General features: G+C 51.3%; 1 protein-coding gene across 8 annotated transcripts in view; it reads left to right on the top strand.

Moving 5' to 3' along the window:
• Positions 1-14463, top strand: part of PTP4A3 (protein tyrosine phosphatase 4A3) — a 175615-nt gene extending 161152 nt beyond the window's left edge. For 7 of the 8 annotated variants that reach the window (XM_034763693.1, XM_034763696.1, XM_034763697.1 and 4 more), the window contains 4 exons: positions 1104-1234; positions 3404-3478; positions 5380-5493; positions 9398-14463. In XM_034763693.1, coding sequence (XP_034619584.1) covers positions 1104-1234; positions 3404-3478; positions 5380-5493; positions 9398-9404 — 327 coding nt within the window. In that variant the 3' untranslated portion in view covers positions 9405-14463. Of the gene's footprint in view, positions 1-1103; positions 1235-3403; positions 3479-5379; positions 5494-7294 lie in introns of all 8 variants that reach the window. The other variant, XM_034763700.1, reaches the window with a different exon arrangement.
• Positions 14464-16320: the final 1857 nt, after the last annotated feature.

Here is a 16320-nt window from a genome sequence, read left to right as displayed (position 1 = left end):
AGCTTTACTGTCCTTTTTACCTTACACACCCTTTTCCCAAAGAGGGCAGGGCTGGCCTTTCACTGGTGGCTTAATTGCGCTTTGATGGGTGTCAGTCTCCGGGACACAGGCCAGCTCGTAGGCTCTCTTTCGGTGGTCGGGCTGGGGGGAGCCTTTCGGAAGTTGTAACTTTCTGGCTCGGGAAGGAAGTCTGTTTTCCTCCGAGTTCCCATTCCCTGGGGCTGTAGCTGGCAGCATCCAAGCCAGCAGTTACTGTTCCCACCCACACTGAGCTCAGACATGTGAACTGCAACATCTGCCAAACCCCGCATATGTTTTGAGTTTATGGAGGCAGGAGCTTGGCCGCTTTCTCTAGCTGAAGCAATAAGACTTGGAGATGGAGCCGTACCCTAGAAATGAACCTTTGAAAGCAACGTCTGTTACCTTCTTCGGTCAGTGCTGTAAAGTTACCCCGGCGGGGAAGGCTCCCTTACGGCTTAACTTACTAAGAAACTCGGGATCCCCCTTTTTAGCTGTGTGTGGCTTTTACTGCTAAACATTTACAGCAGCTTAACCAAGGATCTCTGAGCATGTGAATACGAGCTGCACAGTCCCACCCCTGCGAGGTTAGAAATAATCATAGCTAGCTCTGACCCAGCCCTTCTCTGGAGTAGATCTCCATGCGCTTTACAAAGGAGCTCAGTATCATTATCCCCGTTTTACAGATGGGGAAACTGAGTCACGGAGGTGACTCTCCCAAAGTCACCCAGCAGGTCAGGGGCAGAGCTAGGAATAGAACCCAATTCGTCGGAGTCCCAGTCCTGTGCTCTGTCCACTAGGTCACACTGTCTAGTAGTAATCCATAGCAATGTGTCCGTCGTACAGCTGAGCAAACCGAGTCTCAGAGAGAGGTGAAGCATCTCCGATGGGAACAGCCCAGTTCTCCAGATCATGGGGCTCCTTCTGTTGTACGGAGGATGCTGTGCTTTAGAAATACAGCCCTTTGGAGATTGGGGGAAGCCTCAAGTGCCTTCCTCTCCCAGTGTTGGTTTGTAAGATTCTGACTTTATGTATCTATCGCTAACCGCTCTCCCTCCCCTTCCCCCCACCTGCCCTTCCATTAGGACTGGCCCTTTGATGACGGCGCTCCTCCTCCCAGCAAAATAGTGGAAGACTGGCTCAACTTGCTGAAAACAAAATTCTGCGAAGACCCTGGGTGCTGCGTGGCTGTTCATTGTGTGGCTGGCCTGGGCCGGTAAGTGAGGGCTCGAAAGGAGCTAGGAGCTGCCCTGGAGGTAGGTCTCAGAGGAAGGACAGATTTAAATATCTTGTTAAAGGGAGACATCTCCTGTTACAAGTAACTACTAAGTCCCCTGGATCTTCTGAGCTGCAGGGAAGGTAAATTCTCCCTCTTTCCAGCTCTTCCTTTGTGTGGTTGGCAGGGCTGTTCCTATCGTCAGGCTGTGCTTAGAGTGGGACTCCCCTTGGCCTCTGTATTGTCGGGGCCCCTTCTTGTTTGGGGAAGGGTCTTCCATGCAGCCACATGGGGGGGAGTGGGGGGGGGGAATCTTTTAACAAGAAAATGGGATTGTAAAAGTTCTGACGCTGGTAGGAGAAGCCAGGCCAGGTTAGAGAGACGAGATGGGGGAGGTCAAATCTTTTATGGGACCAACTTCTGTTGGGGAAAGAGACGAACCTTCGAACGACTCAAGCTTGAAAATTTGTCTCTTTGCCCAACAGAAGTTGAGCCAATAAAAGATCTGACCTCCCCCATCCTGTCTCACTAATATCCTGGGACTGACACGGCTACAACACTGCACACAACAATGGAAGAGATCTTAATTCTTTAGGGGGTTTTTTAAACACCCTGGATTTCAACTCGACAGCCTCTCTCTTTAAGGGGGTAGGTGTGATCCAGAGAGCGTCCCTAGGGAGCAGCTGGGCCACACCCTTGTCCTCAGTGCAAGTTAGCTAAAGCAGCTGTGGCCAGGCCGAGCAGGGTGGGTGTGGGTGTTAATGCGCAGTCCTTAGCTGAAGCAGATTGGGATCCTGATTCAGCAAATCACTGAGGTACATCCCATTGAAGTCCGTGGGATTTAAACTTGTGCTGAAGCACGGGGGGGGGGGGGGGGGGAGACTGGATAGCGGAGATGGGGAAAAGGGGTGGGACTCTTCTGCGCTCGCCTACGAATCACCATGATGAGAGATCGCTCACTGCTGCTGGGCTCTTTGAGCTTGGCTTCCCCTCAGCGGGACTTGAGCACACCCATGGGCTCTGCCTGGCTTCTCCGTTTGTGTGGCTAAATAAATACAACGGTGGCAGCTCCCAGATGTCACCCACTTGGCTTTAATGGGAATTGGGCATTTGAATCCGTGAGGTTTCACCCCCCAACACCCCAGGGTCTGACCGGGTAGAGTGCATAACCGCTGTTCTTTTTGCTCACTCTGTTGCTTATTAAAGCCCTTTAAGGTACCTGGGGAAGGAAAGGCAGGCACTCCATAAATCAGCGACCTGGGCAAGCTAAAAGAGTGGTGACTTTATACCTCTTCCCTGTATTTAGAGGTGTGATCTGTCATTCCCTTGCAAGGCTTCTCGATCCTGGTCCTGCCTGGGAACTAATCTCTCTTTTGGTTTAACCCCTCTCCCCCTCCCCGCCCGAAACAAAGCAGGAATCCAAATGCAGGTTCTCACACAGTCATCTGCAACAGCTTTGAATATGCTCTTGGAATCCTCTGTCCTTCACATACTGGAGTGTCACAGTGGCGTAGGTTGTATTAAGGTCTGTCATGTAAATGTGGCTTGTAAAATCTCCCCCCGTTAAAACTAGAAGCCACTTTTCAGACACTTAGTATCTAGTCCACTTCGGTCTGGTTTGGTTTTTGTTTTTGTTTTTTCCTTTATTAATCTACTTGCAAATCATTTGCCAAATTCCTCTGAAATCAAAGCTGTGTTTTATAGGGAGAGCAGTAGACAGCCGTAAGCTCTGTCCTCTCTTTATTTTAGCCTCCTCGCTTTAAAAGGAGCATCGTTTCTATAGCCTTGGATACGCTGCGCCTCAGACCTCCAATCTCGAGTTCGTTTTTTGGCCAAATGACAAGGCCTGAAAACCAGAGTTTATATGGTGGGAAATGGCAGTGATCACGCCATTATAACTGTGCTCTGGGAACCTATTGTAGGAGAAGCTGGATGCAAGAGTGTCTGTTTCTGTGTGATCTCTGTGTGCTGTATAACCTGAGCCGCTGTTGATTTTGTGTGTGCGTTCGTGGTGCTGTGGGTTTAGCGTGGGGGGATTGTTGCTGTGATTACAGCAGGTTTGGAAAGAGTCCATGAGTTTGGGGGCGTTTTTTTTGTTAAAGGCTCTTATCGCTGCTGGCATTGCTTTAATTCAAGCAGGAAGTGACTCCTCTCTCCATCACTTTCCAGCGCTCCTGTTCTCGTAGCCCTGGCTCTCATTGAGAGCGGGATGAAGTATGAAGACGCCATTCAATTCATCAGACAGTAAGTGGCCTGTAATAAACCCCTCCACCGTGTGCCAAGCAGCAAATGGACAGCGTAAAATATCCCGAGTGACACTGTGCTCTTGCTGAATAAATCGCTGGTGCTTACGAGAGGGGCAAGTCCTGTTTCAGAGGCGGGCCGGGACAGCATGAACTTGTGAACTCCTCTGGGCGGCTGGGTGGAAGCAGGGTGAAATAACCTTCAGATACGTGCTTTATCCTCCCCTGAACTGACAGGAGATGGAGAAAATGAGTCTCACGCGCCTGTTGGCTGCCCAGAGAGAGGGTTGTTTGCTTTCCCCCCTGGCTGCACTGTGCTCCATGGGTCTAGCTGTCTGTCGGGAGTCTGTGTGTGTAAATCAGTAGCCAGAGCTGAGCAGACCCTGCCCACTTTTTTTGCAGCTCATCATCAGTTGCCGTTTCCCCAGCTATGTTGGTGGTTGTGGGCCAGAGGAATCCGGGAATAATTAGTCTGCTAAACTCCTAGTGACCTATTAATGCCGACTTCATTCTGGAGTCCTGAGCAGTTCATTAGCAGAGCTAGGATCCCCCAGGCAAAGAGCTGAGCCTTCAGCTTTGCTGCATTGACAGCTACTCGGGAAATGAAACAAAGATTGCAGAGGTCTTGGGCAGTGAAATAACTAAATGCTAAAAAGAAGGAAGGAAGGAACGAGACGAGTGGAAAAGTTGATTTCTAGACCAACAATCATCTTCATCAGAAGGCAGGCGCAGAAAGCAGCGAGTGACATGCACGGTGTGTGTGTAAGAAGTTGACCAAACTCGCACGTGCTGTGACTGGTTGGTTGGTTGGTTGGTTTTTTTCATGACAGAGGTTTCTATTTTGCCAGTTTGCAGTTCCGGGGAGGGGGCAGTGGGGAGGGCTGTACGGATCTCTGGCATTCTTGGATGCTGGGAACTCCACTGGAAGAACTCTTGACCATTCTGTTGGTCATAAGTCAGCCTAGGTTATAATAGACATCCTTTCTCATAGCTGATACTTGCTGTTAGCCACCGTTTCTGTATTCTTCTACAATCCCAATCTAGTCTTCATAATATATTCTGCGCCATGCCCTGCAGCTCCCATTTAGAACTGCAAATATGGGGATTATTCTCTCTTTCTCCTTTCTCTGACACCAACTATGACTGCAGGAGGGTTTTCCGTGAACACCAAGTACATCAATCTCTGTCTATGGTCTGATCCCCAGTTCCTGCCCCAGATGATGAGTCCCACTCCGTTATTTCTGCTCAGGCTCCTCCTTCAGGCGCACTCCATTTTCATTGGAAAGGTTTCGTTGTGTGTGTAGAACAAACAGAGCAATTCAGAATGGGAGGAGTAAATCGGGGACTAGGAATAGAAGAGCCCACCCAGCCCCATGTTCTCCAGAGTCTGTTATCGATATTAGTCCAGTTTTAAATGCCCCAGAGCCAAGAGGTTCCCACCATTTCCCTGGGAGAGGCTAATCCAGAGCCTAATAGATCTCCCTGCTAGGGCATTGTCCAGCCTACATTTCCCTCTGCTTAACATCAGCCTGCAGGAGTTTGCGCCATCCCGTATTTCTTGACTCCCCAGGTATCAGGGTTAGACATACAGGCCTCCTGCTGTCAAAGCTGGATTTGCTGCACGGCTGAGTGCGAGGGAGAGGACAGGGGAGAAATGCAGCTTGTAGGAACTAGCCCTCTGGCTTCACTAATTGAGCAGCGACCTCTCTGGCTTTGAACTCCCAGCCTGTGAGGTGCGTGATGTTTCCCCCAGAGCCTCTCCAGCCACTTGCTGGCCATGGGCTCTGTTAGTCTTCCGGGGTTCTGCTGCGTGGACCCTGAGAGATGAGTGCCGGGGTGCAGGGCTGGTTCTGGGACGCTCCCCGGCCCGGGAGCACTCATGGCTTTCTCTTTGTGTTCCAGGAAGCGGAGAGGAGCCATCAACAGCAAGCAGCTAATGTACTTGGAAAAATACCGGCCAAAGCAGAGACTCCGATTCAAGGACCCTCACAACCACAAGAACAAATGCTGCATCATGTAACCTCAGCAACCTCTTGCCAAAACACGCGCACAGACACACACACGGGGGCACGCAGGGTCGGACGGTGGAGTTGCGGGGAGCTTGGACAAAGTGGCACTGACCTTTCCTTGTAAATGGGGCACTCTCTCATTAAAGAATCGCTGCACCCCTGGCCAGCTAAGGCCGAGGAGAGAAGATGGTTAGGCATCTCACTCCTGGTTTTAATGGACAAAGAATTAACCCATCACTCCTCCCCCCCCAACCCCCCCAAAAATCTCCCTTCCGCCTCCTCACCCTTTCTCCAGCTGCAGGCAGAGCTTGAGTTGATCTGAATTCTTTGCACTGAACCCAACTGCAGGAAGAGATCTGTCCAGGCTGTGCTGCCCTGGGGATGGGTTGTGGGAGGGGAAGATGCAGAGAATTTGCCTGCTGCCTGGCGTGTGACAGCCACAGTCTGGCGCTGTATCAAATACGTGTTGGGCCAGTCCCTTCCACTGTTTGTGCTGGATTGGGGGTTAGGATGTGCTCTGAGGTTGGGTTTCCCCACTGGTCACGGACATTCTTCCTCCTCCCTTCTCTCTGTGCTGCTCTTCATTAGGGCAGCTATGTTACATGTCCCAGTGGGGCACATAGGATCAAGGGCAAGGGGCTTGTTTTAGTTCCCTAAAGGGCTTCAGTAGAGTTGGCTCTGGTCAGTCACTCGGGGCAGGGTGTTGTCAAGGGAGGAGACGGCGCTGTACATACACTGCTCCCTGACTGAATTCCAGCCCTGCACCAAACATCCCCCGTGTGTCCCACAGGAACGTCATTCTCCAACAGAGAACTCGGTTCATTCAGATTTCAAGGGCTTTCTTCCCCCTCCCAGCTACCTCTCTCCTTTGCCTGAAAAGAACCTGGCCCTAGAGTTCCTTTTCTCCTTCTGAAATCAAATGGTCTTTTGGGGGAGTGGGTTGTACACTGGGGCGAAGGGGGGTGGGAATGGAAGGGGAGCGCGTTGCTAGGGCCAGTAAAGGGTCTTCTAGCTGGGAGGAAAGGGGCTTAGGTGTGGATGCTAGCCAGGTGTTAGATAGATGCATCCCAGAGCATATTCACAACCTCCAAATAGAGACTCGGGGACTGGGTTGGTGCTGGGGCTGCCAGGGAGGGAGAAGGGGCAGCCAGACAACAGAGGCGAAGCATGCGAGGGAATTGAGAGTCTGTGATGTTCCAGTCTCATTCTTGGATCGTGGGAGTTTCCCGTCTGGCTCAGCGTTAGTGTAACTAGCCAGGATCTGCTTGTTTCACCTTGAAAGCCGCTGGCTGGCTGGAAGATTGAGCAGCTTCCTACACCAAGTGAACCCTGGGGGAGCCCCAGGGGGCGGGTGGTAATATTTCTCTTGAAATTTGTCATCTTTTCCCTTCTGACTGGGTCTGATCTTCCCCGTGGCACAGCGACTGCTGCAGTAGCTTCTCGTTCAGGCAGCCAGCCCTCCGCGGTGCTCTGCAGTGACATCCACCTTTGGCCATGACCTGTGGCCGTGACCAGATACCACTGCCCTTGGGGAAACATCATTGATGTTGGGTTCTCTGCAGATGGCTGCAGCTGTAGCCCTGGGCTCCCCTGGTGGGTTGGGGAAAGGGCTGAGATCTTCTCCCTTGGTATACATGGCCTGGATAAGTGCGGTACCCAGGAGAGGGGAGCACCTCGGTTACAGGAGGAGGCCAGTCCGGCGAAGCGGTGACTCCAGGAGAACTCTGCTTAGGCAGAGATGCCCAACTTTGTAGGGGGACCGGGGATTGGGCGCTACTATTCTGTCTTACCCCTTCCTCCTTTCTAAGGAATCGAGGAGAGAACGAATGGCAGGTCTCCTCTTGGCCTTCAGGTGTCAGCCATGTGTCCTTTCCCTAGAGCACTGCCCACGTGTGTGCTGTCACCTCTGACCTCTTTATTAAATGCACAAGCTTTACAAAATGGGAAGACGACGTTTAATGTGCTGCTTGTCTGATGATGAGAATGGGTGCTGCCGAGGGCAGCTTTTTGCTCGGATGCCGCCACCGAGGGCTGGCGGGCAGAGCGCACGGCAAGTGCCCATAATCCCAGCTCCATCATGCACTTCCCCTGTGGCTTGTGCACATCACATCACATCACGTGTGTGTGTCCGTCCGTGTCCCGAAAGAGGAGATGAGAGGGGCTGGGAGGATGGATGCAAAGCGCCGAGCGGCCATCGAGTGTTAGCGGAGGGCTACGTGGGGGTGTCCTCCAGGAAGCTTCCCCTGCTAATCTGTGTGAAAGCCACCAGGGTTCTAGGTTTGGAGAGGAGCTAGGAAGGGCCAGTCTCTTGCATGCAGGTCCTGTAGCGGGGAAGGATTAAGAAACTCTTCCTCCAAATCCTGCGTTCACTTCTAAGGGCTCTGCTACCCCGTGTGCAGAGGGGAGCTTGTGCCTGAAGAAAGGGGAGATTCCATGTGGGCAGCCTGCTCTGTTTGGAAGGGGCAGGCGAGATGGACGCATCCAAACAGATGCCACTTGCTTCTGCCCCTGGGCTCAGGGAGTGCAGTGCTCCCCTGTGGGCATGGGGAGGGAGACTGGCTTGGAAACCCCTAGGAGTCTTCCTTTCTCTATATGGCTCCCTTCTGTATCGGGGAGAATAGGGCCCCGCGTTGCTTCGCCGACCCATGCCATTGCTCCTCCCTGTGGCTGTGCATTTCTCCGAGCTCAAAAAGGAGCCAGGCTCAGAAATCGCCCACCGCCGGCTTGCTCTTCCCTGCCCCCCAGCCGATTGGGGAGCCAGGGTCTCTAAAGGGATTTCAGTGACACTTCTCAGAGAGGCAGCCCCAGGGAAGGTGTTTTCCCTCCTTCCCAGTCCCCTGGCTGTTCCAGGTTCTGCCATGAGCCGGCCAGCCCCCCAATATCCAGGAACTGGCGATTGTTTAAAACGGGGGGCGGAGGGGGAGCAGCCACCTTCCCTTGGGGCAGATGAATCTGCAGTGCAAGGAGTGTTTGTGGGGGAGGGAGATGCAGGAACACCATCCACAGGATCGCTGGCTCGCTGCTGCACCTGCTCTCTTGTGGGGCTCCGGTGAACCTAGCGATGGGGAGTTCTCCACCCCGCAGCTGTCCTGAGTCGCTTTCTGAGCATGCCCAAGCACTGCCAAGGATACTTTGCACTGCCCGCGGATGCTCCCTGTTGTTTAAGGCCATGTGACATGGAAGATGGCCGATTTCCGCCCTCCCCGCTGTGCGGTGGAGAATGGAGCGTGCTGGCCCGGTGTGAGCGCGGCTTCAGCGGTGCTGCGCCAGCTCCACCCTTCTGCATCGGTCCATCTGAGAGGAGAGGTCCTGCCTCTTCCGCTGGCCCCTCTAATGTTGGGGGCAAGCTTGGGGGTAAATGAATGAATTGCCCTCCCCCCGCCCTGTGCACTGCTGTATGCTTCCCAGTTTGTCAGCGCTATCGGCTTTGACCTCGGCTGGGTCCCAGCTCAGGATCTCTGCAAGCAGGCACCTCCTTGTCGGGCATTCGACACGTGGGTGGGCTCAGCAGTTCGTCTTCCCCAGCCCAGCCCACTACCTCTACTGCCACCAGCAGTAAAGATGGTGCCCTCCAGTCTAGAAAGAGACACTGATGCCGGAAGAACTCCAAGCAAAACAGCCTGCAAGGTCACGCGTGCCCTGGGCGGAGTCAGGGCCTGGCTTCGGCTTTCGAGTCTGCCTTGATGTGCTCCACGCCAGAGCAACCCATCGACCCTGCACACACCCTCCCCCAAGTGAAATCCTTAATGCAGGCAGGCTGGAGCATGGGTGTGTGTAAACACATGGCGACAATTACATCATAAACACCGCTGGGCATGCTTCTGGGGCGGCTGTCCAGTGGCAGAACTGACGTATTTAAACACCCACCACAATATGCTTTTTAAACATGTGTTTTCTTCTTGCAAGGGCAGGAATTAACAGATGAAAAATAGAACATAGTTGCCTTCCACGAATCCTCCGGCCTTTCTTCTCTCATCAGCTCCATTTCTAAGCACCGCAGGGCACTGCAGCTCGTCTGTCGAGGAACAGGGGCTGGAAGTGCCCGCCAAGGGAAAGAAGAATATAAATTTCCCTCCTCCTGAGCAGAACACACAGAAATGATGAGAGATGATCCACACCCCAGTGCAAAACCTTCCTTCCGGGGACGTCAACCCAAGTTGTTCATGCTTATTGCATCCCCAATTGGAAATGTAGCCCGCTCACCCGCCGTGCTGGTCAAGCACAAAGCCATGAATGGAAAGGACTTGGCCCCTCGGCATCATTTGTGATGGTAACTTGTCGTTGTAGCATCTTCCGTTAATATCCCAGGGGGATCATGAATGGGAATTACAAATGCTGATTTCATCTGCTCCTTGTCAATAATAGAGACATAGGATAGAACCTATTTGCGTGGATGGGCCCAGATGATCAACAATGCCTGCTGATTTTGAGTGCCTCCATTTTTGGGGTGCCCAACCTGAGCTGCCTTAAAGGGGCCTTGACTGAGCATCAGGCACCATTTCCAGTCTCAAATTCTGGCCCCCTAAAAATAGACAGTCACCAGCCACTCCTGCAAATCTGTGCCCTGCAGCTTCACCTCTGATCTCGTAAAGAAGGCTGTGTAGATTCTTCAGGCATCTGCAAAGGAACCTATTCGGAAACCGTCTCTAGTGCTGCCTCTCATCTACCCCAAACGCCACCATGTCACAGAATGCTCACGCTGTGGCCAAGCCCAGGGGGTTGGTTAGTAGCGGTATTCCTCCAGCTGGTACTGTGCACTGCTGGGAGACCATGATGACGTCAGGTGTGCACCACACTGAGCAGTGCCCCAGAGCAGCGCTATGTTTCTGTGCCAGCAGCTCGTCTCTTATCCGCCTCCGGATCTTGGCAGGCATGTCCCACAAGGTCACTGCCTTTAGATGGAAGTGAGATGACACTGAGGTACTGTCTGTCTAGATAGCATAAGAGTAAGAGCTCTCTCACCAGCCCTGTCTTTGATTTGCTGCCAGTATCCTTCATGCTAGGGGATGTAGTCTCCACACAAAGGAGCTCCTTAAATTCGCATGGCGACATCCATGGTGGTTCTCCCAAGATTTCAGAGTCCAAGGCACAGAAATCCCCATCTTGGTTTAACCTGACATTAGCAGGTGCTCTACAAATCCACCCGGGCTAGGAGGGAGTAGTGTGTTGCTGAGTCTCGGAGAGGTTAGAGATGGGACAGACCTGCTGCAGCAGTAGCCCGGAGGGGATTAAGTTTAGTGTTTCTCTCTGGTTTACTCCTGTAGCGTTTATTTGCAGGTGTTCCCAGTGGCGACAGCATCTTTTGTGGATTTGCACTGTGATTGTAGGTTCTCCTAACTTCTGCACCATGTCCTAGGAGTACATGCGTCTCCATCCAGCCCTTCCCGTGCTCTCTGTGGGATGCCCACCCAGCTCCCATGAACTCCCTTTGCGTTTCTCCTCCAGTCCACTTCACTAGCACGTTTCACCTGGGCAAGAAGCCAGCAAGATAGGGGATTGGAGGGGATGGGAATGGAGGAGAAGGGTGTCAATCACAAACTGCTGTTGCAGTCAGTAGCAGCAGGATCGTGCCCTACCCATGGAGCCCTTGGCAGGGTTGGGACAGGAACAGAGATCATCGTGGATGTATCATGAGTTCCTTTAGAGGGCTGCAGAGTTCAGCTGCTGTAACCCGCATCAGCACCGCTCTGGTCCAACAGCGGGGGGAGGGTGCTCGGCCCAGCCACGCTGATGGCCCCGGTTCCTCTTGGCCAAAATGCGTGGAGTGACCCAATACACCCCCCAGACCACAGCAGGCTGCCGCCATGTTGCTGCTCTAGTACAATCCGTGTACCCTGCTGATAAATCCTCTTTTCCATCACGTGACAGGCCTGCGAGAATACCGCCCCCCCAGAGCTTTCAGCCTCCCAAATGGGGGCCAGGCCCAGGGCTGATCAACGGTGGATTGAGGGTGCTGCCAATGCTGCGTGCTCCTTTGCACTTGTGGAAATGTTTCTATATCGACACCCTGCTGGCGTGAGGTCCCTTTCTCGCCCTCCCCTCCTGACCCTAACCCTCAGGATAAAGGCACTGCAGCCCAGGGTGACCAGGGATGTGCATCGTCATGAGTGCTTAGGGCATTCAGTGTGGATTGGCGGCACGGGTTCAGATCTGCTACGTTCCTCACGGGGAGTGTGAGAGTTCAGCCTGGTTCAGAGCGCCCCTTTGCGCCACCACCCCCACGAAGAGTTCAGAGATTGAAACAAGTGGCTCTTGTCTGTCGCGGTGGGTGAATCTGAACTCTGGGAGCGTTCTCTTTCTTTGGATGGGGACAAGTCGCAGGATAAATCCGAATCAATTCCATTGAAGTCATGGAGCATGTAGAACTGAGGGGACAGAAGACCGCTGTCTCCGCTTTGCTTTGAAGATTGGTATTGTGAACTCCCTCTGAAGGCCTCTGTGTGTTAAAATGGTGTCCAGTTTTCCAGGTCATTGCAAAACCATGCCCCCATTAGCTGCTGTAATTGGTTTTTGATGGACACCTCTCTCCTGTGGCGGAACTTGTTACCTCCTTTTGCTAAGTGTGTAGTTCTGTGTACGAGACACCGATGGTTTTGGTCAGGGAGCGGGGAGGATTTTTGTGTCTCGGGCTCACAGCTGGTTAAGAAGTGTCAGTCCAATAGAAGCTCTCTGAGGAAATCTTTGCACCTGCACAGGTGTTACTTGCAAGTAAAAGCGATTGAGTGGAGCAGAGCTGGGGGTGGGAGGGGGGCGGGGCAGGGAATATGTGTACAGAAAAGGGATGGAGACTAAAAGATGCAGTTTTAAAGGCTGTGGTTAGGATTGTCTTGATGGAGCTAACAAAGTTAAAGCAGAAAAAGTGCTCAGATTTTCCTGTTTATCTCTAACATTTGCCACCATTTCTGGCTAGCAGTTTATGACAGCCAACCAGAGATCTCCACACATACACACACCCTAAACAGGAACAGATGAGCGGATCTGCCATTTCCCCTCACCCATGACATTGCTTTATCATTTCAGTGGCTTGAGTCAAAGCTGGACTGTCGTTGCCTTGCCTCTTGCGCATGCAGCATTTCAGCAGGCGCACAGGGAAAAAACAGCTTTGTGCCTTTTTGTGCTTCGTGGTCCAAGATTTCCAAGTGTGGGTGTCTAAAGTGAGGCTTCTAAGCCCATTTTTAGGCAGCTAAAATGAAAGGGGCCTGGTTTTTCAGACGGGCAGGGCAGCCATCCTCTCGCTGTGTTGAGTGGGAGCCGCTGGGTGCTGAGGGCTTTCACTCCGGACATAGAAGCCTGACTTGAGGTACCCATTTCTGATCAGCTTGGCCACAAAGTATTTTAAAAGGCAATAGAAAAGGCCTGAGGTGTTGGGATTTTTCCTGCTTTGTCCACCCTTTCTTCCTGGAAGGTTCCCAGACAATCGGAAAGCAAGCAGGTTTCAGATATTGGAGGCATCGTGACCACGAAATGAGGCTTGCTGGATGGTGGAAGTGATTTGTATTCGTGTTTGGTTTTGCTAACCCTTGTTTATATCAAATGCGTGGAAGAAGAGAACTCTTAGTTAAAGAATTGTCCTTAATTGAAGTGGCCAGTCCCTGAACCACTTCTCTGGATCATCCCAGCAAAACTAGGGCAAAACCTGATTGACATTCCGGATGTTTCAAATAAAAAACAGCAGGAGAAATAAACATTTCATGTCTCCTTTGTCTATCATAAGGAAGCCAAAAAAAAGGCACAAAGTGAGCTGTAGGCACCATAGACAATATCCTTCTTCCCCTCCCTTTAAAATGAATTCTCGTAAATATTTAAATTCCTCGCACTGACACTGCGCCAAACCCTAGCATGTATTTCAGACATTCGGCGTGATCGCTATAAACAGACACTCTCTGACCAGCATCTGAAGAACCTTTGTGCTATTCATGAAGGAGAGGAATTGTTTAACTGAGCTTGAGTGGGGGTGGGAAATATTAACGGGGGGGGAGGGCATTTCCTGTGTGTGTGTGTTACAATGTTTTGGCTTAAAATGATCATGTTTTCCCTTCTGTTCTCAATGCTTTGTGATTTAAAAAAAAAAAAAAGGAAATACTGAAAGGTGACAATGGTGAGGAGTGTGAAATACCTGTGTAAATGGCCACCTTTTTAACTGAGGTTTATTTCTACCTATTTAAAGATTGTGTTATTGGTAAATTATATTACGGGTTTTGAGATAAAGCCACCACCACCGTACTTGGGCTGAAGGAGCTTTCAGCAACAGGGTCGTTACCATTCGCCAATTTGGGAAGAGGCAGAGTCTCATCTGTCCAAACAAAATGAGGGTTAAGTTGCTTTATTTTTCAAAACTGACACAGGGAAGCAAAAGGAAGATCCTTTTTTAAACTGCAGTTTACAAGTTCTTCTATCCCATTTGCTTCTAACCACTTGGCTACATAGGCAGCTTCAGCTTTTGGTCTTGTTATGGATACTGTCTGGTGAGGCAAGAATTTGCCTGGTGTCTTTGCTCAGTGTGGGGCCATGGGACAGTGGGCATCACATTTTCAAGCATATAACCAACATTCTTAGGGGTTTTTTTAAGTGTTCTGCTTTACTTTAGATAATATTCTCCCAAAAGAACTCTTGATTTCCCGGCTGTTTCTTTCTCTGCAACAAAGAACTGCATATAGTTTTCCTTTTAATCTCCGTGGGCAATCTTAGTAGTATGTAGATTAAGCCCAACGACTTTTTTGGTCTGAGCCATAGCTAAATTATTATATCCAGTGCTTTTATACCAGACAGCATCACTTGGGATATGCAGATGAGGTATAGGATCTTGACACTTTATAACCTTTTTTAAAAGAAAAGTCTGTTTACTTATGTCTTGTGTAAAATCGTATGCCTTTTAGTAATCACTTTTTTGAGTTTTATGAAATTCCTAAAGTGGATTAAGGGGGTTTTGCCTCCGGCAACAACAGCAAAATAAAAATAAAGGGTTCACTGTTTTGTATATTGTGTTGTGGACTTTTCTTCAGTGTTCACTGTAGTGCTTTTGCAGATCACGTGCTCTGCGTTATGTTAGGCACGGCTTGTGTTGGGGCGGGGGAGTGCTTAGGGGACGTCTACGCGGCAACAAGTCTCAGAACCCGGCTCGACGGATTCAGGCGCACAGGGCTCAGGCTACTGCATTAAAAATCGCTGGGTAGTCCTGCCTCGGGCTGGAGCTTTGTCTCTGATGCCTAGGGAGAGGGTGAGCTTCAGAGCCTGAAGTCTAAATCCATGTTCCCTCTAATTTGTCCCATGCATGGGCGGAATGAATTTGGTTATGTGCACCAATATGGAGGTGATATGTGACACATCACCTCCATATTAGTGTGCACAACAAAATGCATGTGGTGGGGGTGGGGCTGAAGGGTTTGGAGTGTGGGAGGGGGCTCAGGGCTGGGACGGGGTTGGGGGACGGGGGGGGGTTGTGGGCTCTGGGGTGGGGCCAGGGATGAGGGGTTGGGATGTAGGCTGCCCCAGGGCAATGGCGGGGGAAAGAGGACTCCTCAGCTCGCTCTCCCCGCAGTAGCACCTGGCCTGGGTGGGGAGAGGCGCCTCTCCCTACCACAGCAGCTCCGGGGTTGGGGCCACAGGAGAGGCACCTCTCCCCCAGCCATGGCAGGTCTGAGCCGGGGCTGAGTTGGGACCACGGGAGGGGTACCTCTCCCCGCCGCAGCCCTGAGCGCCGACGCTGTGCTTAATAGGCTGCTGCTCAGCTGTGCGGCCGCTCAGCTGTGCGGCCACACAGCTTAGAAGGAATGTAGGTCTACATAGCACAGTAACCCAAGTCTGTTGACTCGGGCTCTGAGATTCGCTACTTCTCATTGTGTAGACATACCCTTAGGAGCCCCAGGTGAGATCAGGGCCCCATCCTACTAGGAGCTGGAGAAACACTTATTAAAAATTAGTCCCTACCCCAAAAGAGGCCCAGAGAGGAGAAGCGACTTGCCCAGATCACACTGCAGGTCAGTAGCAGAAGCAGGAATCGAATCCAGGTTTCCCAGTTCAGTGCTTTTTGGCCTAGCCTAGAAGGCCCCACCCCACCTCCATCTCTCTCATTTCTTACCACCGACCCTTCCTTTATGGTGATCAAGCCTGGCTTTCTATGTCCTTTGTCTCGGTGGCAGACAGCAAAGAACTGGTAAGTTATTGTCTGCATGTTGGAATCTTCCTGAAACTTGCTGTAAGGCCCGATGAGAAGAAACTAAGGGATGTCCATACGGGCAGTCTTCCCCTCCCACTCCACCCTCACCCTCCAAGGAAGGTGGATGAGAAGGAAGAAGTACAGACATGCCCCCAGAACTGTGGAGTGGAGAAAGTACACCTGGAGACCCATTGCAGGGCACATGTTGATCTAGGTTGATTTTTTGTAAGCACTTTGATAGTCTCACGTGACATTCTCATACACAAACAAAAGGAAGTGTGGTCGAGAGGAAATTGCTGTAAGATGGGTGCACAATTAGTTGAAAAAAATTTACTCAGAGTAGTTATTGATGGTACTACACTTGGGAAGGAAAATCAAATAACATCAGAACGGCCATACTGGATCAGACCAATGGTCCATCTAGTCCAATATCCTGTCTCTGACAGTGGCCAATGCCATATACTTCAGAAGGAATGAACAGAACAGGGCAATTATCGAATGATCCACCTTCTGTCATCCAGTCCCAGCTCCCAGTAGTTTCAGGGACACCTAGAGCATGGTGTTGCATCTGTGACTATCTTGGTTAATACCCATTGATGGACCTATCCTCCATGAACTTATCTAATTCTTCCATGTAAGACACGGGAAGTAATTGTCCCACCCAGCACTGGTGATACC

This window comes from Trachemys scripta, chromosome 2, assembly GCF_013100865.1.
Source record: "Trachemys scripta elegans isolate TJP31775 chromosome 2, CAS_Tse_1.0, whole genome shotgun sequence".
Taxonomy (NCBI): Eukaryota; Metazoa; Chordata; order Testudines; family Emydidae; genus Trachemys; species Trachemys scripta.
This window is presented reverse-complemented; position numbering and strand designations above follow the sequence as displayed.